This window comes from Pristiophorus japonicus, chromosome 1 (genome assembly GCF_044704955.1).
Source record: "Pristiophorus japonicus isolate sPriJap1 chromosome 1, sPriJap1.hap1, whole genome shotgun sequence".
Lineage (NCBI taxonomy): Eukaryota > Metazoa > Chordata > Chondrichthyes > Pristiophoridae > Pristiophorus > Pristiophorus japonicus.
In genome coordinates, this window is record NC_091977.1 from 423,433,502 (window position 1) to 423,456,042 (window position 22,541).

The following is a 22,541-nucleotide window of genomic DNA, read 5'->3' on the forward strand; positions in this document are numbered from 1 at the left end:
CAGTTCGGTGTATTCTTCCTATAATCAGTCCCTTCCAGTCATCGCTGGCTTCTCCTTAATTTACACTTACTCAGCACTCACCTTCATGGCAATTTTTTACGTTACCCATAACTTGTTAGCTTGGCTCAGTTGATAGTTCAGGTGGAACTAAAAAAATCCCATGCCATTATTCAAAAAAGAGCAGGGAGATTTAGTGATGTCCTGGCCAATCATCATCATAGCCAGTACCTCGGAATCGAGGAAGACTTACTTCCAGTCTAAAAATGACAATATTCCTCTGTTAACCAACAGCGCAAAAACAAATTAATTGGTCATGCATCTCATTGCTGTTGTGGAATCTTGCTGTGCAAATATTGGCAGCTGCATTTGATATACAACAGCATTTCAAAAGTAAGTTGTGTGAAGTGCTTTGAGACATGATAAGGCACTATATAAATGCAAGTCTATTTTCTTTTAATGGATTTATAATCTTGTATCATCATTAGATAATCCAATGAAATATTAAAATTCAGTAGTGTAGCATATTACTGTTCCAATATGTTATGCCACTAAATGGAAGGACACCGTTTTGAAGGCCTGCAACTCTGAACCATGTGAGTTCCCAAATTTAACTATTCAGTTGAAGAGAATGGCAAATGGAGGTCTGGTTCGTTCCGCAGTGTCTGCTGATTCAATAGCCGGTTGTTTATCATATTAGTAGGTACAAATTTTGAAATCAAATCAGAAAGAGGAATGCCTTTTCGGTCAATAAAATAGTCAGTTTACTCTCTTTTGTGATTTGTATGACTAAACTTCAGGTTTAAGAAAGACTCACTGATATTATTTAACACATAACCTGAATGCAATATGAAAGTTTTGTCTGGATTCTCCTTTCAAATGTTAGCAGATCTAAGAAGGCAATAGCTTGATGGTATATCATTGCTGGCTCCCAGGAGGAAAGCTAAGTATCAACTGAAAAAGAAGAAAAAATAAATGGCTGAATTTTTCTGCTTTTTATTTAGGAGGTTTAGTTAAAAATGGAATGGGCAGAAGGGATTAGTTTAAATTTGAAATGACCAGTAAGAATTTACTGAGAGAACTATCTGTCAAATCACCCAGGGTAACTGTAGCAGAGATCCAATAGAACACTTGTAAATCATTATACCTTTATGCTCAGGTACATACCTTATGAGGATCTATTTATGTGGATTGCTACTTCCAGTATGGCTCTAGTGGTTTATTTTATGCTCATTTGGTCTACTGGTGGATTCTCATAAGTCTCATACCTGAGTATTAAAGTGTAATTAAATAATTGGTGTTTGTTTTGATCTGTACTTCAGGTTCCACTACTTTTATCTTATGGTTATTTTTCTCTCACAGCTTCTTACAACTTATTTCAGCTTTAAAGTTATCACTTTTTCTCTTTTCATTTTTAAACATCTTTTGAGAACAAATGGATAAGGCTGCTGACCACATCCTGACCACATCCCATATTCTAGTAACGGAGTCATTTTGATATTGGGAGTGGATACCCATGCCTGCAGCAGCACAATATGAGTGCCTGCCCCAAGGAGGCACTAGGACTCTGAGTGGCACCCTACCAGTCTGAGGGGAATCCAGAGTCCTGGAAGAGGCTGAAGAAAAAAAGCCAAGATTTTTGTAATTTACACTTCAGCTCCCTATAGCATCTATAGTACCAGCAATTGATCCTCATTGAATTGATTTCTGTTGGTCTTTTCCACTTCAAGCACAATCAAATGTATGACTCCTCTCAGCAGATGCAAGTGCCACTGTGCCTACCAAGGACATATTTGGCAGAATTCTCGGGGTAGCTCGGGAATACATCCAGAAATACCCTCAAACTGCTCCCACAATGTTAGTGAGGGTGGGCAGAAGAAGCACCATTGCACTTCCTCCCCCACCCCCTTCCCCATATGTGCAACTTTTTTTTGGGGGGTGGGGTGGGGTAAAATTCTGGTCAGTCCAGGTTTTAGCCACTTTTTCAACTTCTCCCATCCCGCACCAGAATTACTTTCAACTTATGCAATTTTTATTGCGTAATTTCTAGGCTAAAATATTCAGCCATTCACTTTGCTCTTCTTTTCCAGGTGCTTAGACCTTTAATACATTTCATGAAAGCCAGCAATGAGATGTCACAGAGCCGTGGCTCATGGCTCTGCTGACAGTTGATGCTAGCATCCTGGCATAATTCTGGTGAGTGAAAAGTTCAATTGTGATTTGCATTTTTGGGTAACATAGAATCATAGAAACATAGAAAATAGGTGCAGGAGTAGGCCATTCGGCCCTTCGAGCCTGCACCACCATTCAATATGATCATGGCTGATCATGCAATTTCAGTACCCCATTCTTGCTTTCTCTCCATACCCACTGATCCCTTTAGCCGTAAGGGCCACATCTAACTCCCTTTTGAATATATCCAACGAACTGGACTCAACAACTTTCTGCGGTAGAGAATTCCATAAGTTCACAATTCTCTGGGTGAAAAAGTTTCTCCTCATCTCGTTCCTAGATGGCTTAACCCTTATCCTTAGAATGTGACACCTGGTTCTGGATTTCCCCAACATCGGGAACATTCTTCCTGCATCTAACCTGTCCAATCCTGTCAGAATTTTATATTTTTCTAAGAGATCCTCTCTCATTTTTCTAAATTCCAGTCAATCTAGCCTTCTTCATATGTCAGTCCTGCCATCCCGAGAATCAGTCTGGTGAACCTTCGCTGCACTCCCTCAATAGCAAGAATGTCCTTCCTCAGATTATGAGACCAAAACTGCACACAATACTCAAGATGTGGTCTTGCCAAAGTCCTGTACAACTGCAGTAAGACCTCCCTGCTCCTATACTCAAATCCTCACGCAATGAAGGCCAACATGCCATTTGCTTTCTTTACTGCCTGCTCTACCTGCATGCCTACTTTCAATGACTGATGTACCATGACACCCAGGTCTCGTTGCACCTCGCCTTTTACTAATCTGTCACCATTCAGCTAATAATCTGCCTTCTTGTTTTTGCCACCAAAGTGGATAACCTCACATTTATCCACATTATACTGCATCTGCCATGCATTTGCCCACTCATCTAACCTGTCCAAGTCACCCTGCAGCCTCTTAGCATCCTCCTTACAGCTCACACCACCACCCTGCTTAGTGTCATCTGCAAACTTGGAGATATTACATTCAATATCTTCATCTAAATCATTAATATATATTGTAAATAGCTGGGGTCCCAGGGTTGAACCTTGCAATACCCCACTAGTCACTGCCTACCATTCTGAAAAGGACCCGTTTATTCCCACTCCTTGCTTCCTGTCTGCCAACCAGTTCTCTATCCACGTCAGTACATTACCCCCAATACCCAATAATGATGTAGGGAGAGAAATAGTTAATGGCAGTAACTAACGGGTACCATAATACTGTTTGTATTAAACAACAGTTACTGCTAAGGTTTACTTTACCCGTAATTAGCAATTGTTTTCTATGGCTTCATGACTTGGCCAGAGAATTTTCATGGCATGTAAATCAACACAATGATTTATTGCAGCATGCCATTCTGTTGATCTTTGTAGGTGAAATGTTCTTCAGAAATGCACCACATTGGTACTTAATTTAACTCTCACGTTCAATGATGACAACCTATTAGAAATACTAATGTTGTTTTTGTGTTATTCCAGATATTTATCCTAGCTTGACACGAAGGGAAAATAATTTTTTAGAAAATTGTGAGAGAGCTTGTTCATATTCACAGCAAAGTTCCTCATGTCGAATATAAATTGCATTGCATATTGGGCTGTAAGTTCATCTATTTATTAAAGTTAGCAAAAAAGTCAGCAGGAGTATAAAGCAGGGAATCTGTTTTGTACCGAACGACAATTTTTTCTGCTGAACATAGCAAATAGAGGGCAAGATATCAATTAGTCTTTCATAAGTTAACAATTAGGTATTACTGCTTTAGTGCTCTCAGTGCTGTTTTAAAATTACATTTCAAAAGACATTCCTTATCAGAAACATCTGGGAAAACTCTGGGAGAATATTAGCGGATGACTAATAAATTATTAGTTATTACAAATATAATTATGTTATGGTGTTTTACTTGGCACTTGATAAAAGTAGGTTGTAATGATTTTTAGGATGTGATCTATGTCGCAGAATTGGACTGATCTGTCACCAGTGAGCCAGTGCCATAACCATATCCTATGAGTTCCATCATGCACTTCGGTTGAGCTAAATAAATTAGTTAAAGAATTTGAAAAATGGTTTTAATGTTGTTTTGTGGTTTAGTTCCAGTGTAGTTTGACGCAGTGTGAGTAAATTGTTAAGAGATGTGGAAAATACAATTTTTATTTTGAATATTCACTTATATGAACTTCTCAAGAAAAAAAATATCTTCAATAATTTGAAATAGTTTGCATTCCTACTAACTAGTGATCCAGTTCTTAGGCTTGAACTGCTTTAGCCAGGTTAGAATTGCCAGCATAGTTGATAGGTAACCTGTGCTATAGTGCCTGCCTTCGCTTCTTGTAGTGTTCTCTGATTCTTTTCTACCCCAGACCATGTGCTGGGCTAAGAAATGATGACATCAGCAGCTTATTGTTACCAGATTTGTTTGCTTGGACAGCTTAATTCCAAAGGGAAAATGTTCACTATTTGAAATTGAGCTGCAAATGTGTTAGTCATTTCTATTGAAAATATCAGGAATCATGGGTGTTTATGGTCACTGTTGATGGTAAACCCAGTTGGAGTTAGCACTGCTTTCTACCTGTAAGAAAATGCATTTATTTTTATCCTCCACACTTTCTTACATGCACAGGTTTTATATTATAAATGGAAGGAAAGCACTTGGTCAAGAAAGGGAAAATGTCAAAATCATTGAGAGAAATTGATCTCGATGCTTCAGTAGCTTACTCTAAATGTATTTGTTCTTTTTTTCTTTCAGACTTCCGCTACAATGATCTTGTTTCTCCACATTATCTGGACTTAATAGCCAATCTCTCTGGCTGTACTGCTCACAGGCGGTTCCCGAACTGTTCAGACATATGTTTCCACCAAAAGTATCGAAGCCACGATGGCACATGTAACAATTTCCAGCATCCAATGTGGGGGGCATCACTCACAGCATTTGAGAGAATTCTAAAACCAGTTTATGAAAATGGTTTTAGCCTCCCGAGAGGTACTGAATCCAACCATTTATACAGTGGTCATCCCTTACCTCTCCCTCGCCTTGTTTCAACAACAATGATTGGGACAGAGACAATAACTCCTGATGACAGATTTACACACATTCTGATGCAGTGGGGCCAGTTCTTGGACCATGATTTGGACCTAACTGTGCCAGCACTCAGTATGTCACGCTTTTCTGATGGACAGTCTTGTAGCTCCGCATGTAATAATGATCCCCCTTGCTTCCCAATTATGATTCCGGAAAATGATCCTCGAGTAAGAAATGCTAGATGCATGTTTTTTGTTCGCTCCAGTCCAGTTTGTGGTAGTGGTATGACTTCCTTACTGATGAAGTCAGTGTATGCCAGAGAGCAGATTAATCATCTAACATCATATATAGATGCTTCTAATGTATATGGCAGTACAGACCATGAATCCATGGAAATTAGAGACATTACAAATCAGCGTGGCCTGTTAAAAAAAGGCGGAGTGGTGCCAAGATCTGGAAAACACATGTTGCCTTTTGCCACAGGCCAATCTATAGAATGCTTGAGGGATGAGAATGAAAGCCCAATCCCCTGCTTCCTTGCAGGGGATCATAGGGCCAATGAGCAGGTTGCACTGACAGCCATGCATACCTTGTGGTACCGTGAACATAATCGTATTGCCACTGAACTACTGAGATTGAATCCTCACTGGGATGGGGACACTATCTATCATGAAGCACGGAAAATTGTTGGCGCACAGATGCAGCACATCACATATGACCACTGGCTCCCCAAAATCCTGGGGGATGTGGGGATGAAAATGATGGGACCATATAACCATTACAATCCAAATGTGAATGGTGCAATTTTGAATGCTTTTGCCACAGCAGCCTTTCGGTTTGGGCACACAATGATCAATCCTATTCTCCATCGACTGAACAATTCTTTTCAACCAATTCCAGAAGGTCACCTTCCTCTTCACAAGGCTTTCTTCTCTCCCTTCAGACTTATCCAAGAAGGGGGCATTGATCCACTTCTCCGTGGCCTTTTTGCTTCTGCGGGGAAAATGCGAGTCCCCTCAGAGCTTCTTAATTTGGAACTGACGGAGAGGCTCTTTTCAATGGCTCATGCTGTAGCTTTGGATTTGGCAGCAATGAATATCCAGAGAGGCCGTGATCATGGCATCCCTTCATACCCCGACTACAGAGTTTTTTGTAATATGAGTACTGTCCAGAACTTTGAGGACTTACAAAATGAGATCAAGAATCCAAAAATTAGAGACAAACTTAAAAGGTGAGTGTCATCCTATTGTGAAAATACATTAGTAGGGGACAGGAAGGAATGTATCCTTTACTGAAATGTTCAAACATGCAAGGAGATTCCTTTTATTTTACGCAATGTAAATAAGTTTGTAACGCTATCATGGATGCTCCCTGTAGCTAGCCGCCTCTGGTCCAACACAATATCGTAAAGGTAGACCAAGGCGGCAGCAGCTCACATTATTATTGTTGATCCTGGAGCAGCACTATTGCTTACCCTGGCCCCACAAAAATAATTTAAAATGTACCATTTTCTGTCATCTTCGGTCCCCGCAACAAACTCTGTTTCCTAGCCATCGACTCCATCCCTTTCCCTACCAACCTTCCGTGGCTAAAGCAGACTGTTCGCAACCTTGGTGTTGTTTTTGACCCCGAGATGAGCTTCTGGTCACAGATCTGCTCCATCACCACGACCTCCTACTTCCACCTCCATAACGTCGCCTGACTCCGCCCCATCCCGCCTTAGCTCATCGGCTGCTGAAACCCTCATCCATGCCTTTGTACCTCTAGACTGAACCAATCCAAAACTCTCCTCTTAAACTTGAGTTCATCCAAAACTCTGCTGCCATATTTTAATTCACCCATCACCACTGTGCTCGCTGACCTATATTGGCTCTCTTTTTCGGCAACGCCACAATTTTAAAATTCTCATCCTTGTTTTCAAATCAGTCCATGGCTTCAGCCCCTCCCTATCTCTATAACCTCTTCCAATTCTGGCCTTTTGTGCATCCCCTATTTCAATTGCTCTCGCATAGACTGGTTGGGCTGAATGGCCTGTTTCTATGCCATATATCATATGTAATCCTATGTAATTGCCGACCATGCTTTCTGCTGCCTAGGACCTAAGCTCTGGAATTCCCTTTCTAAATCTCTCTCCTTCATTAAGATGCTCATTAAGACCTACCTCTTACACCAAGCTTTTGGTCATCTGCCCTAATATCTCCCATGTGGTTCAGTGTCAAATTTTGTTTGATAATGCTCCGGTGAAGCACCTTGGAACGTTTTATTATGTTAAAGGCGCTGGATAAATGCAAGTTGTTGTTGTTGTACCACTAGGTAAAACAGGATGGAGTGCACATAGTGCATGCTAAGTCCAGTTGTCTCCCAGAATGGCAATGACAGTTTCAGGCTTGTAAGCTACAAGTCCTCAAACATTTGCCTCAATCCGAAGGTTATGCAAATCTTTCTCAATACCGAAATCTGAAGTTGAGTTTCTGTCAAAATCAATTTGTGGAGAGAAAAGGATTACAAACATTACATATTAATTTTGGATCTAAAAGCCTAAGTGTTGTGAGAGCCTTTGTGTCCCTCGCCAATCCTCGTGGCTTGAGATAGCACAGAAATCTAAGTGAAACAAAAACAAAGAATTGTGGGGGTCTTGATCCAAATATAACAAAGAAAATCTGACCCATAGTTTTAGTCGCACGAAAGTCATTGCTGATAAAACTCTAATGTGTAGCAACTTTAAAGCTCTGTGTTCCAAAATGTAACAAACTTAGAAACGGATGTGGAAAATGTTATGTTTCATGTTAAAGGGAACTAAACCCACAATGGTGAAATAATTCCTTTCAAACATTTTTTACTTTATTTAATTATGCTGTATCTTTCTCAGCTGTTTCTTATTCATTTGGATCATATAATTCCATATGTATTTACTTATTTTGGCCATGAGGATTGCCATTATTGTATGTTGAATTATGGGTAAATGATGCCACCATTGATGCACAGTTCCTATATAAATCACTCCTCCAGTTTTTGGATGCGTTTGTTTGTATGGCAAAAATGGCCAACATGCTCCACCCTTTGTTTCTGATTGGTCCACTTGGAGGATAAGCCACACCCTGATGTTTCACAGGAATGTGTAACTGGAACCGCCCATCCCAAGGTCTCTCAGACTTTGCAAATTGTAACTCGATTCACTTTGACTTCCTGAAACACAAGAGGACAGAGCTCCCCAGAAGACAGCAAGGGCCAGCCGAAATGCCTTACCCCAGTCCAAGTGCATCTCTTCCCCAACCAAATTGCCTTACCCCAGCGCAAGTGCATCTTCCCCCCTGCACCCCGCCCCCCCGCTGCCTCCCCTCCCCCCCCCCCACCATAAATGGGGCAGGCATTGTGTACGGTCTGTTGACAGGTTTATTGGGTATTAAGTGAATAGTGACAGTGTCGTGACTTCTGGATATCATCCAATCCAACAGGGGTTAGAAGAACATGATCCGTCTTACCCCTACCCATGACTCTCTTCCCTGCCCCCCGTGTGTCTCTTTCTCCCCCCCCCCCAGCCTCTCTCTTCCCCCGCCTCCCCCAGCCTCTCTCTTCCCCCCTCCCGGCCTCTCTCTCTCTCTCCCCCCTAGCCTCTCTCCCTCTCCCCCCCCCCCCCCAGCCTCTCTCCCTCTCCCCCCGCCTCAGCTTCTCTCTCTCTCTCTCACGCCCCAGCCTCTCTCCTCCTCCAGCCTCTCTCTCTTCCCTTCCCCATCTCTCTCCCCCCAGCCTCTCTCTCTCTCTCCTCCCTCCGCCCCCAGCCTCTCTCTCTCACTCCCCAGCCTCTCTCCCTCTCCCCCCCCAGCCTCTCTCTCTCTCCCCCCCCCACCCTCTCTCACCCCCCAGTCTCTCTCCCTCTCCCCCTCCTCCTCAGCTTCTCTCTCTCTCCCTCCCTCCCCAGCCTCTCTCTCTCTCTCCCACACCAGCCTCTCTCTCTCACCCACAAGCCCCTCTTCCCCCACCCCAGCCTCTCTCTCGCTATCGGGCCCACGCCAGTCACTCTTGGCCACCCCCCTCTCCCGGCCATCGGGCCCAGGCCCGCTGCCATCGGAACAGTCACCCCACTCCCCGTGCCACCATCGTGCCCATACCACCCCCCCCCCGCGCTACCATCGTGCCATGCCAGCCGGTGAGGGCGGGGGGGGTGTGGAGAGTCGAAGCCTCAGCTCCTGCTTCTCAGCACCACATTCATGGAATGATTCAGCCAGGTGGGGGGGGGGGCGGAGCTTGCCAGGGGGTGGGGCTTGTTGCCTGTCTGTCAAAAAAAGTGCAGTACAAATAGTTACATTGGCAGTTTTTCATCATTTAACTGATAATGATGTCAGGGACAACAGGGAAAAAGGATATGACACCTAAGAAACCTAAATAAATCATCACAGACTGTTCTGACAAGAATAATAGGAGACAGCTGACAAATGTTATAAACTAAATGGAGAGAAAAATTAGCAATATAATAAAGATACTGACTTAACGAGAAGATTAATTTTACCTTTAATGGGCCATCATTGTGGTTTGAAGGAATTTTTTGGGCAGTATAATTTCTTGGAACAGTCTAATCAAAATACTCAGAGGGTGACATTGGACCATGTTACGCCTGTTTTCCAGGTGAAAATTGGCTGCAAAGATGTCTAATTTAGAAGGCCAATCTCCCGTACCCGAGCAGCATTGGAAACATGTACTACGCCATATTAATTCGGTCACTGTAGAGGCATCACTGGCAGCTGCCTAAACTGGCGTTAGGTTCCTTGAAAATGGCTCAGCTCTAAATTAAAGATGATGTCCCCTCATTCTTGATTTCCCCACCAGAAGATATAGAGGCCCCTATGTGCAAGGCCTGGCCTCCGGCTGCTGCTAATGGGATAATAAGTCGTTTGCGCATGGGAGAAGGCAACAGAAGCAACCCGGCCTGAATTACCCACGGGATGCCGCAGGCGAAAACGACTTTGCGCTGTGCCCCATAGTTGGAGCTCCGGGCAGCGGTGCACATGATGATGATGTCATTGTGCGCCAACCCTTATCGCCCTGCACTGACCTCTTTGCGAGGCGTGAAGCTGTCAGTGGCTGGGGCATGCAGCCTCCCTTAAAGGGGAGGGCCTAGTGCCGCGGCCACCATCTTAATTTAATTGTTGTCTGACTCTGGAGTCGGCCCGACAATGGCATCCACTGGCCCAGCCAAAACCCTCACTGATGCCCCAGTGGGCGCTATGGAGCCGGCCCTAGGTTCGCAGCTTTCCTCCCCTTTAAGAGAGGGAGAGGACATTGCGACGCGTCAATGTGGCGCTGACTCACAGCGCCGTGCTCCCGCCTCCCTCCCGCGCCCAAAAGCGTCAGCATCATTTTTGAAACTTCAAGTGCCCAATTCCGAAGCTCCTGGGTGCTGCTGATGCCGGTGATAAAAAAATCTAATTCAAACTATGCGCCCCAAGCCCAACACGGGGCAATTTCACCCCCATAGTTTCTCTACATTTACCTTATTAAATCATTTTAACATTTTAATTACCTAGGTCAGATCACCCCTCAATCTTCAATACTCAAGGGAGTACAAACCAAGTTTATGCAATCTGTTCTCAGAATATAACCCTTTTAGCTCTGGTATCATTCTGCTGCACCCCCTCCAAAACCAATATAACCTTTTTGCCTGCTTTATCCTAGTTCCTTCACCATTGACCGCAAAATCTGGGCCACTGCTGCGCTGATTGGGTGAAGTGCTTGTCTCATGACCTAACCTTTGTAGAATGTCTTGTGATGAACAACCTAATCTGTATCTTCCTCTTTCAATTAGTTTGAGACATTTATGATAAAAGACTGCCATATGAAGTGTCAAATTCCAGTCTGTTGACTTCACATCACGTGTTGGGCAATACTTTATATGACACAGATGTGGAAAACCCTCTGGGAATGTGAGAGCTGCAGACTTGCTAACTGTTTATGATGGGAAGCTGGACTAGCATTTTAGGATCAAATCACACACAAAGAGCTACATTTCTCTACACAATACCAGCTGAAATGGGGCAGGATTATGTCACTCGCCATTCATTATGCTGACAGCTGTCCACAAAGTATTTCCAAGTTTTTGAGCAGAGACTTGCTGTCATAGCATCATAGAAATTTACGGCACAGAGAAGGCCATTCAGCCCATCGTGTCAGAGCCAGCTGAAAAAGTTATCCATTGTAATCCCACTTTCCAGCTCGTGGTCCATAGCCTTATAAGTTGCAGAGCTTCAAGTGAGTACCGAAGTACTTTGAAAATGCGATTAGGCCTTTACAACCCTTTTAGACAGTGAATTCCAGACCTTCACCACCCTCTGGATGAAAAATGTTCTCCTCAACTTCCCTCCAATCCTTCTATTAATTACTTTAAATCTATGCCCCCTGTTTATTGACTTCTCTGCTAAGGCAAATAATTCCTTCCTATTCACTCTATTTGGCCCCTCATAATTGTATACATCTCAATCAAGTCTCCCCTCCGCCTCCTCTGTTCCAAAGTAAAAAAAAACAGCCTATCCGATCTTTACATCCTCGTAAATCTCTGTACCCTCTCTAGTGCAATCACATCCTTCCTGTAATGTGATGTCATCCGGCATCTGATCCAGTGCCACACCTTCCATGGGCATCTGTGGTGTCTATGAGCAGGTCAAGAAACAGCGAGGCTCTGCATCCAATCAGATCGAAGAATCCTCACTGAGACACGCAGCGTCTAAACCAGGAAGTATAAATTTGATTCCAATAATGTACAGAAGTGAAATAAAGATTGGGAAAGAAAGATGAGAATGAAATAAAAGGGACAAATAGAAAAAGTAACGAATTAAAAAAAAATCTCCAACACTAATTAAATTCTGAAGGAATAAGACTCCACACTTGGAAAATTTAACTTTAAGTACTAGAGATGTTGTTTTGGCAGTAAGTTGCAGTAATTATGACTTATTACACCATTAAAAATACAACTTACACCTGAATGCAAATGCCCTAACTTTTTCTGACATGGTTAGTGAGTAACGAGAGAGTAAGTGCATTAAAGATAGGTTTCTAAATCAGTATGCCGAGGAACTCTATTTTAGATAAATTATTGAGACAGGGTTAATTAATAACCTTATAGTAAAGGAACCTCTGGGGAAGAGTGATCATATTATGATCTAATTTTATATTGAGTTTGAGAGTGATTTAGTTAAATCTGAAACTAGGGTCCTAAATGTTAACAAATTAAACTACATTGGTATGAGGGCAAGTAGGCGAAGGTAGATTGGGAAACTAGATAAAAAGATACGACAGTAGATTTAAAGATATAATTCATAATTTGCAAGCAATATGCATTGCCTTAAGGAATAAAAAAATACACAGGAAAAGTGGTCCAACCATGGCTAAGAAAAGATGTTTAAATAGTATTAAATTAAAGGAAGAGGCTTAATAATATTGCCAAAAAGAGCAGTAAACCTGAGGATTGGGAAGATTTTAAATGTGGCCAAGTGATGACCAAGAAATGGATAAAGAGAGAGAAAATAGAATAAAAAAGTAAATTAGCAAGAGACATAAAAACAGACAGTAGATGTTTCTATAAGTATGTAAAAAGGAAGAGATTAGCAAAAGTAAACATGGATCCCTTATAGGCAGAGACAGGAGAATTCATAATGTGGTATAAGCAATTGGCAGAGCTATTAAATGGGGGAGAAATTTGCATGGTTTGCAATTGCTGTTAACGCCACCGGAGGGCGCTAACAGGGTGCAAATGATTTAATGCCTGGTGCGGGGTGCTACCGGCTCCGGCAAAATTGCACGGGAGTTAGCAGAGTTTAATGGAGACCAGAGGATTGGGAAGTTTTTAAAAACCAGCAACGAATGACTAAAAAAATAATAAAGAGAGAGAAGATGAATTATGAGAATAAATTAGCAAGAAATATAAAAACAGATAGTGTTTCTACAGGTATATAAAAAGGAAGAGGGTAGCTAAAGTAAACGTAGGTCCCTTAGAGGATGAGACTGGGGAATTAATAATGGGGAACAGGTAAATGGTATAGACTTTGACCAAATATTTTGTATCAGTCTTCACGGCAGAAGACATTAAAAATATCCCAATAATAGAAAATCAAGTGGCATTAGGGAGAGGGGAATTTCAAAGAATCACTATTGCTAGAAAAAGTACTTGGTAAAATAATGGGACTAAAGTCCCCTGGACCTGATGGCCTGCATCCTTGGGTCTTAAAAGAAGTGGCTGCAGAGATAGCGGATGCATTGGTTGCAATCTACCAAAATTCCCTGGAGTCTGGAGAGGTCCTAGTGGATTGGAAAACTGCAAATATAACGCCCCTATTTAAAAAAGGAGGGAGACAGAAAGCAGGAAACTATGGACCAGTTAGCCTAACATCTGTCGTTGGGAAAATGCTGGAGTCCATTATTAAGGAAGCAGTAGCAGGATATTTGGAAAATCATAATGCAGTCAAGCAGAGTCAGCATGGTTTTCTGAAAGCGAAATCATGTTTGACAAATTTGCTGCAGTTATTTGAGGATGTAACAAGCAGGGTGGATAAGGGGGAACCAGTGGATGTAGTGTATTTGGATTTCTAGAAGGTATTCGATAAGTTGCCACATAAAAGATTCCTGCAGAAGATAAGAGCTTATGAGGTTAAGGGTAATATATTGGCATGGATAGAGGATTGGCTAACTAACAGAAAATGAAGAGTCGGGATAAATGGGTCATTTTCCATTTGGCAAACAGTGACTAGTGGGGTGCCACAGGGCCTCAAGTATTTACAATCTATATTAATGACTTGGATGAAGGGACCGAGTGTAATGTAGCCAGGTTTGCTGATGATACAAAGATGGGTGGGAAAGCAAGTTGTGAGGAGGACACAAAGAATCTGCAAAGGGATATAGACAGGCTAAGTGAGTGGGCAAAAATTTGGCAGATGGAGTATAATGTGGGAAAGTGTGAGGTTCCGCTTTGGCAGGAAAAATAAAAAAGCAAATTATTATTTAAATGGAAAAGGATGAGTGCTGGAGCCTCAACTATTTATAATTTATATTAATGACTTGGAAGAAGGGACCGAGTGTAACATAGCCAAATTTGCAGTTGATACAAAGATAGGTGGGAAAGCAAGTTGTGAGGATGATGCAAAGAATCTACAAAGAGATATAGATAGGCTAAGTGAGTGAGCAAACATTCAGCAGATGGTATATAATGTGGGAAAATCTGAGGTTATCCACTTTGGTAGGAAAAATAAAAAAAAGCAAATCATTATTTAAATAGGGAGCGATTACAAAATGCTGTAGTACAGAGGGATCCGGGGGTGCTTGTGCATGACATGCAAAAGGTTAGCATGCAGGTACAGCAAGTAATCAGGAAGGCCAATGGAATGTTGACCTTTATTGTAAAGAAGATGGAGTATAAAAGTAGGAAAGTCCTGCTCCAACTGTACAGGGTATTGGTAAGACCACACCTGGAGTACTGCGTACAGTTTTGGTCTCCTTATTTGCATTGTTCAGAGAAGGTTCATGAGGTTGATTCCTGAGATGAAGAGGTTGTCATATGAAAAATAGTTGAGCAGGTTGGGCTTTGGAGTTTACAAGAATGAGAGGTGATCTTATTGAAACATATAAGATTCTGAAGAAGCTTGACAGGGTAGATGCAGAGAGGATGTTTCCCCTCATGAGGGAATCTAAACTAGAGGCATAGTTTCAGAATTAGGGGTCGACCATTTAAAACAGAAATGAGGAGGAATTTCTTCTCTCAGAGCTCATGAATCTTTGGAATTCTCTTCCCCAGAGAGCTGTGGAGGCTAGGTCTTTGAATAGATTTAAGGTGGAGATGGACAGATTTTTGAATGATAAGGGAGTCAAGGTTTAGTGGAACGGGCGTGGAAGTGGAGTTGAGGCCAGGATCAGATCAGCCATGAGCTTATTTAATGGCGGAGCAGACTCGAGGGGCCAAATGGCCTAATTCTGCTCCTATTTCTTATGCTCTTATGTTCTTAAAATGCTGCAGTACAGAGGGACCTGGGGGTTCTTGTACATGAAATGCAAACTGTTAGTGTGTAGGTACAGCAAGTAATCATGAAGACAAATGGAATGTTGGCCTTTATTGCAAGGGGGATGGAGTATGAAAGTAGGGAAGTCCTGCTACAACTGTACAGGATATTGGTGAGACCACACCTGGAGTTTTGGGTGCTGAAATTCAGCCTCCCAAAAAGAGCTCTGACCACCAGAAAGCGGCGGCTTGGCGGCAGAGTCAAATGGCCGTCGACTTCGGGTCCAATGGCTGCCACGATCGAAATTCAGCGTGGCGATTTTTCTGGCGATCCCCGCTTCCACCCTGCTACTGCCGACCGTCTTAAGCGTGTAATCAAAGCGCGCACCACCGATTTCCTGCACCTCCATCGCACCTCCCTCAAAATGTAGCTGCAAAAATCCACGATCCGCCGCGCGGTGCGCCCGACAGCTTTTTCTGTCGGTGCACCTTGTTTTCACTCTGTGAGCCATGGCAGCGTGGCCCTTCAAGGCGAGGGCGCACTGCCGGAGCCCCCATGTTTTTTTTGTCAGCCAACTGCCTGGTCGGGCTGACAATTATGCCCCCGGCTTCAGCCTGGCCGCCAACAGGCAGTCTGGTACCCTCTCTCTTGGATGCCATGCCACTGGCCTGGCCGAAACCCTCCCTGGTGGCCCAGTGGACTGAAGTTTCAAAGTGCCGAACACTCTCCCCTTTAAGTAAAGGGGAAAGCTTGGTGACGCATAAGCGTCATGACGTCATCTCCGTTCCGCTGTTGACAGTGGTGGAGACTCCCTCCCGCCTCCACTTCTGCCCTTCCAGAGTGCTCACCACCGCATTACCGCCCCCATTATGACCGACTTCTGGTCCGCTGCAAAAAAATGGACAAAGAGCTGAATATCGATCAAGAGTCGACCTCATTCTACCCGGTGGTGAAAACACTTAAAAAAAAAGGTATTTGCACCAGGTTTCTGGTGGGCCTGAATTTCGGCTCCTTGGTCTCCTTATTTAAGGAGGGATATACCTGCATTGGAGGCAGTTCAGAGAAGGTTTGCTAGGTTGATTTCTGAGATGAAGTGATTGACTTATGAAGAAATGTTGAGCAGTTTGGGCTTATACACATTGGAGTTTAAAAGAATGAGAGGTGATCATATTGAAACATATAAGATACTGAGGGAGCTCGACAAGGTAGATGCAGAGAGGATGTTTCCACTCATGGGGGAATCTAGAACTGGGGGCATAGTTTCAGAATAAGGGGTCGCCCATTTAGAACTGAGATGAGGAAGAATTTCTTCTCTCAGAGGGTTGAAAATCTGTGGAATTCTCTTCCCCAAAGAGCTGTGGAGGTTGGGTCATTGAATATATTTAAGGTGGAGGTACAGATTTTTGAACGATAAAGGAGTGAAGGGTTCAGGGGAGTGGGCAGGGAAGTTTAGCTGAGTCCATGATCAGATCAGTCATGGTCTTATTAAATGGAAGAGCAGACTCGAAGGGCCAAATGGCCTACAACTCCTATTTCTTATGTTCTTATGATGAGGATGTGTGTACAGTAAGTATTTTAATTTGAGCTCCATGCTCCCAACATAATAGACTGATAATGCCGAGTAATAATAAGCTAATTTGTTGAATTTGTATGGAATTCTTGTATTATAATGATATATATATTACTTATATGGGTACATTTTTAGCTAGCTGAAAAATTCAAGATGGCAGCTCACATCAATGTCAGAAAATGATTTGATCGATTGAGCGATTAGTTTTTGCAAGCTATCAGTTCAGGATTGATAGCTTTGAAAAAAAATGATTGCCCAAGTTTCAGCATATTAGGCAATATTCTGCAAGTTATTTGTTAAAATTGAATCAGTAGTTGTTCAAATAGAGAAAGAATGGTTATTCAGGGTGATTGATTTCACAGGCTGTACAATCAGCAGTCAAATTGATTTTTGATTTGTTCAGGTCTATTCATTAAGATATTTAATTGATAACTGAACAGATAAATCCTTAATTCAGCCAATCATTAATTTTTGCTGTTAATTGATCATTTTTGCTCAATGAATATGTGACATCTTGAACTGAGGTGTGATGCCTTTGAAAAGGTATGATACAACTGGCATGCAATAGTTGCAATACATTTAATCATATAATATATTGTATGAAACATTCATCCAGTTATACATTATACTGTTTGATGTCAAACTTTTAAAAACATTATTTCAGGTTGTATAGTACACCACAGAATATTGACCTGTGGCCTGCACTGATGGTCGAAGATATCATTCCTGGTACAAGAGTGGGACCCACCCTCATGTGTCTGTTTATAACTCAGTTCAAAAGGCTGAGGGATGGTGACAGGTAAGACACTTTTAAAATGAATAGAGGATATGTGATGTGGCCGTGGTAGATAACAATAAATGTAATAAATGTAATAAAATTACAGACATTTTAGAGATTGACCACAGAGGTGAAGTATTTCTCATGCTCTGCTGATGCCATGTTAGTTTGTTTTTTATTTTTGTTTATTGCTTTTTCTTTTGCAGAAATCGCACTAAGCAATATTGCTGAAGGAATGACAATGTTCCTTTAAAATTTATTAGTGCATTTATATGAAATACTTTTAGGGGCCGAAATTGACCCTTACTATAAGGCCCGTGGCCGCCGGCGTTGAAGGAGACCACTCTGCCCGTTTTCTCGTTGCGTCATGCTCGTGCCGACCCCTTATCGACCGGCGCCAACCCTTCCCGAAATTGCCCCGTGGAAAATTGCCCCTTTTGAAAATTGCCCCGCGGGAGCGGCACAGCCGCCAGTCGGTGCCACTGACAGCTTTTGCTGTCGGTACCCTTTCTGTGGCTGGGTGGCGTGGCCGTCCTTAACAGGGAGGTGGTGCTGCCGGCGACTCCATTTTTTTTTGGTTGGCCGATTGCCAGGTGTGGCCAATAATTATGCCCGTGGGTTTCGCGGGGCCACTGAGTGTCAGGCCACTGGCCTGGCCGAAACCTTCCCTGGTGGCCCAGTGTTTTCCACTTCAGTGGCTGCAGAGTTCGCAGCGGCCCTCCCCTTTAACTGATGGGGGGTACGTTGTGACGCGCCAGCACGATGTCGGCCACTCCGACCCTCCGCCACTTCCACCCCGCTAGTGGCAGCCACTCCAACCCTCCGCCACTTCCACCCCGCTAGTGGCAGCCACTCCAACCCTCCGCCACTTCCACCCCGCTAGTGGCAGCCACTCCGACCCTCCGCCACTTCCACCCCGCTAGTGGCAGCCACTCCGACCCTCCGCCACTTCCACCCCACTAGTGGCGACCACTCCAACCCTCCGCCACTTCCACCCCACTAGTGGCAGCCACTCCGACCCTCCATCACTTCCACCCCACTAGTGGCGGCCACTCCAACCCTCCGCCACTTCCACCCCGCTAGTGGCGGCCACTCCAACCCTCCGCCACTTCCACCCCGCTAGTGGCGGCCACTCCAACCCTCCGCCACTTCCACCCCACTAGTGGCGGCCACTCCAACCCTCCGCCACTTCCACCCCACTAGTGGCGGCCACTCCAACCCTCCGCCACTTCCACCCCACTAGTGGCGGCTACTCCGACCCTCCATCACTTCCACCCCACTAGTGGCGGCCACTCCAACCCTCCGCCACTTCCACCCCACTAGTGGCGGCCACTCCAACCCTCCATCACTTCCACCCCACTAGTGGCGGCCATTCCAACCCTCCGCCACTTCCACCCCGCTAGTGGCGACCACTCCAACCCTCCATCACTTCCACCCCACTAGTGGCGGCCATTCCAACCCTCCGCCACTTCCACCCCGCTAGTGGCGACCACTCCGACCCTCCATCACTTCCACCCCACTAGTGGCGGCTACTCCGACCCGACCGCACTTCTGCCCCGATGATGACACCACTTCCGTCCCGCTACAAAAAAAACACACAAATACCTGAATTTCTCCACATTGTCCGTCCCATGCATTGGGGCGGATGAAACACTTGGAAACTGGTAGGTGTGACTCTTTTTGGGTAGTTGGTAATTTCGGTCCCTTAGTGTTTAATAACACATTCTTTACTAATATTGCACTGAATACTTTCAACCCGTTGAAGTATTTTTGCATATTGGTGACTTTTGTGAGGACCATTAAAACAGTCATTTCAGATTTTAAATTTTGGGAATAGTTTAAACACATATTACTAAAAGACTCAAATGAAATTGCATACCCTATTTACCTCATGTGCACAGGTTCAGCTACAGATTTGAATATGTAAACTATTGGTTGAAGCAGAAAATGGCAGTAAGTGTATATTAAGAGAAGGGACAGTTCGGGCTGGATTTTCCTTGGCCAGTTAGAAACATGGCAAGGTAGGACTACTATCCACCCATGTGATGTTGCCGGCACTCAAATTTATTTTATTGGGAGAGCAGGGCAGGTTTAAGTTGGGAATCTCACTGCTGGGATGGATGGAAATATAGTTTGGCTGCAGCAGTTAAACAGGCTTCTGCAGCTCAAAGGGCCAGAAGACAAGTTAATTGTTAAGGAGGCAGAGTGGGTTGAGAGGTGAAATGCAGAAGGTGGACCAGCATCAGGGATATCTGCAGTGGTCAGGGTCACAAAACTCTTGTAAGCTTCTCTGAAGGACGCCCCAAAAAATGGTGTTGCAGGAAATATGGAGGAAGGTGACCATGCAGCGCACGGGAAGTCAGTATGATATCAACCACCCCACAGAAGGCAGTACAATGCCATAAATGTTTAAATTACCTCAGCAGTTTAGCCAAGGTGAGTAAAACTGTGGCCTGAATTTTAATAGTTTGATGGGTTTGGAGCGGGGGTCTCGGAAGGGGTTGGGAAACCTGGGAGAATTTAACAGCAGGGCCTGATTTGCATTGAAAACCTGTTTTGCATCCGCAGCCCGCCAGTTTGAGAGGTTGGCTGGCTGCAGGCGGGTAAGCCGTGGCACTAATCCGTAGAGATGAGGGTGGGAGGGATCACGTGGGGGCCAGGGGTTGGTCGGGGGAGCGTGAGGAACATGGGAAAGGCCGGAGGAGAAGAGGCAGGGGGCGGTCAGAACCAATCAAAGGAGCAGGAGGAGGGTCAGAAGGAGCGGGGGGGAGGGCCGTGGAGGAGTGGTGGTGAGGGCTCAGAGCATCATCGGAGGGCCAGGAGGAACGGGGAGGGGCAGAGGGGGGCGCGGAGGTAGATGACATGGGAAGACTGGAGGAGCATGGTGCCAGGGAGGCCTAAAGGGGGTTAAGAGGCCTCGTGGGTGAATTTGAGGCCTCGGAGGAGGGATCCAAGGCCTGGTGGGGGATCTCTGATTGCGGGGGTGGGTTAGGCAGCAAAGTAGAAAGGTACTTACCTCCTGCATCCAACAGTCCTCACCTTACTTTAGCTGGCAGGTTTCATAGAAAATAGGAGCAGTAGTAGGCCATTCGGCCCTCTGAGTCTGCACCACCATTCAATATGATCAAGACTGATCCTCAATCTCAACACCATATTCCCGCTTTTTTCCCATACTCCATGATGCCATTTGTTTCTAGAAATCTATCTCTCTCCCCTTTAAATATATTCAGTGACTTGGCCTCCAAAGCCTTCTGTGGTAGAGAATTCCACAGGTTCACCACCCTCTGAATGAAAAAAATTCTCCTCATCTCGGTCTTAAATTTCCTACCCCGTATCCTGAGACTGTGGTCCCTTGTTCTAGACAACCCAGCGAGGGTAATGAATGTAATGACTCACAAGACTTCTTACTGCTTCAGGTGTAAAACTGATCCAACTTTATTCACGCTCAAAGTAACCTGTCTGACATGGTACCCGTGCTTATATACCAATGGCTGCGCACGTGCGCGTACAGCCCGATGACCTCTGACAATGGCGCCCCCCCTCCCCGGTGTCTGGTGACCCCAAGCATAAATACATAACAACATCCCCTTTCAAGATCTTAATATCAGTCTTTTTACAAATTCAGATGCTCTGGGACTTTCTGCTCATGAGTTGATCGTCTCAGTTCAACTTCAGCTCTAGGTGAGCGTTCTGAGTCAGTTGTGACTGAAGGCTGAGTAACCGATCTGATGGGAGTGGTAATGACTACATCAGAGACTGAAGGTCCAGTTTCAATAATGACAGCAAAGTCCTCTGATGAATGAACATTGGTTGGTTGGTCACTGACTGCATCTTCCTCAAGCGGTTCCAGTTCATCCGTGTGCCGCAGTTTTATCTGATCAACATGTTTCCTGCGTGTTTGCCCATTCTTGAGCATGACAATAAACACTCTGTTACCTTCCTTGGCTGTAACAGTACCGGTGATCCACTTTTGACCGTGACCATAATTCAGTACATAAACCAGATCGTTGACAGAGATGTCAAGTGACACAACAGCATGATTATGATACCTTTGCTGACTTTGCCGTCTGTTTACAACATGATCATTAACTTGGGATGAACAAGAGGAAGCTTGATCTTGAGACTTCTCTTCATCAGTAGTTCAGCAGGGGAGACCCCAGTAAGCGTATGAGGTCTGGTCCTGTAACTGAGCAGTATACAGGACAAGTGAGTCTGCAGTGAACCCTGAGTTACACGTTTCATACTCTGCTTGATCGTTTGAACAGCACGCTCTGCTTGACCATTAGAAGCAGGTTTGAATGGGGCTGACCTCACATGTTTCATACCATTGAGTTTCATGAACTCTTGAAACTCCAGACTTGTGAAGCAAGATCCGTTATCGCTCACAACAATGTCAGGCAAACCATGAGTAGCAAACATGACAATCGTAGCTGTAGACTTACTGGATGACATGATAATATCTATCCACTTTGAATATGCATCCACCATAACAAAAAACATCTTTCCCAGGAAAGGGCCCGCAAAATCGATGTGGATCCTCGACCATGGTTTAGATGGCCACGACCAAAGACTCAGCGGAGAGTCTGCTGGTACTTAGCTGCATGCAAGTATTGCATTGATGAACACATGATTCCAGAGCCGAGTCAATTCCAGGCCATCATACATGAGCCCTAGCAATCAATGGCTTTCACCATGACAATACCAGGATGAGTGCTATGTAGTTCACGTACAAATTTCTCTCTACGCTTCTTAGGCATGACAGCACGATTGTCCCACAGTAAACAATCTGACTGAATGGACAGTTCATCTTTGCGACGGTTGTAAGGTTTGGTCTCATCATACATTACCATAGGTATTGCAGACCAATCACTACTGAGGACACAATGTTTCACAACTGACAAAATAGAGTCATGGCTGGTCCAGATCCTAACTTGTTGAGTAGCGACAGGAGTTCCTTCACTCTCAAAAGCATCCATTACTAACAGTAGATCTGCAGGTTGAGGCATTTCCACCT

At 44.2% G+C, this 22,541-nt stretch overlaps 1 protein-coding gene across 1 annotated transcript in view; it reads left to right on the plus strand.

Annotated features, from left to right (window-relative positions):
• The window catches only part of LOC139275249 (peroxidasin homolog), an 813,818-nt gene that overhangs the window by 708,021 nt on the left and 83,256 nt on the right, over nt 1-22,541 (plus strand). Inside the window, exons 17-18 of the mRNA XM_070892453.1 lie at nt 4,930-6,433; nt 17,414-17,548. Of these exons, the coding sequence (XP_070748554.1) occupies nt 4,930-6,433; nt 17,414-17,548 (1,639 nt within the window). The remainder of the gene's footprint in view (nt 1-4,929; nt 6,434-17,413; nt 17,549-22,541) is intronic.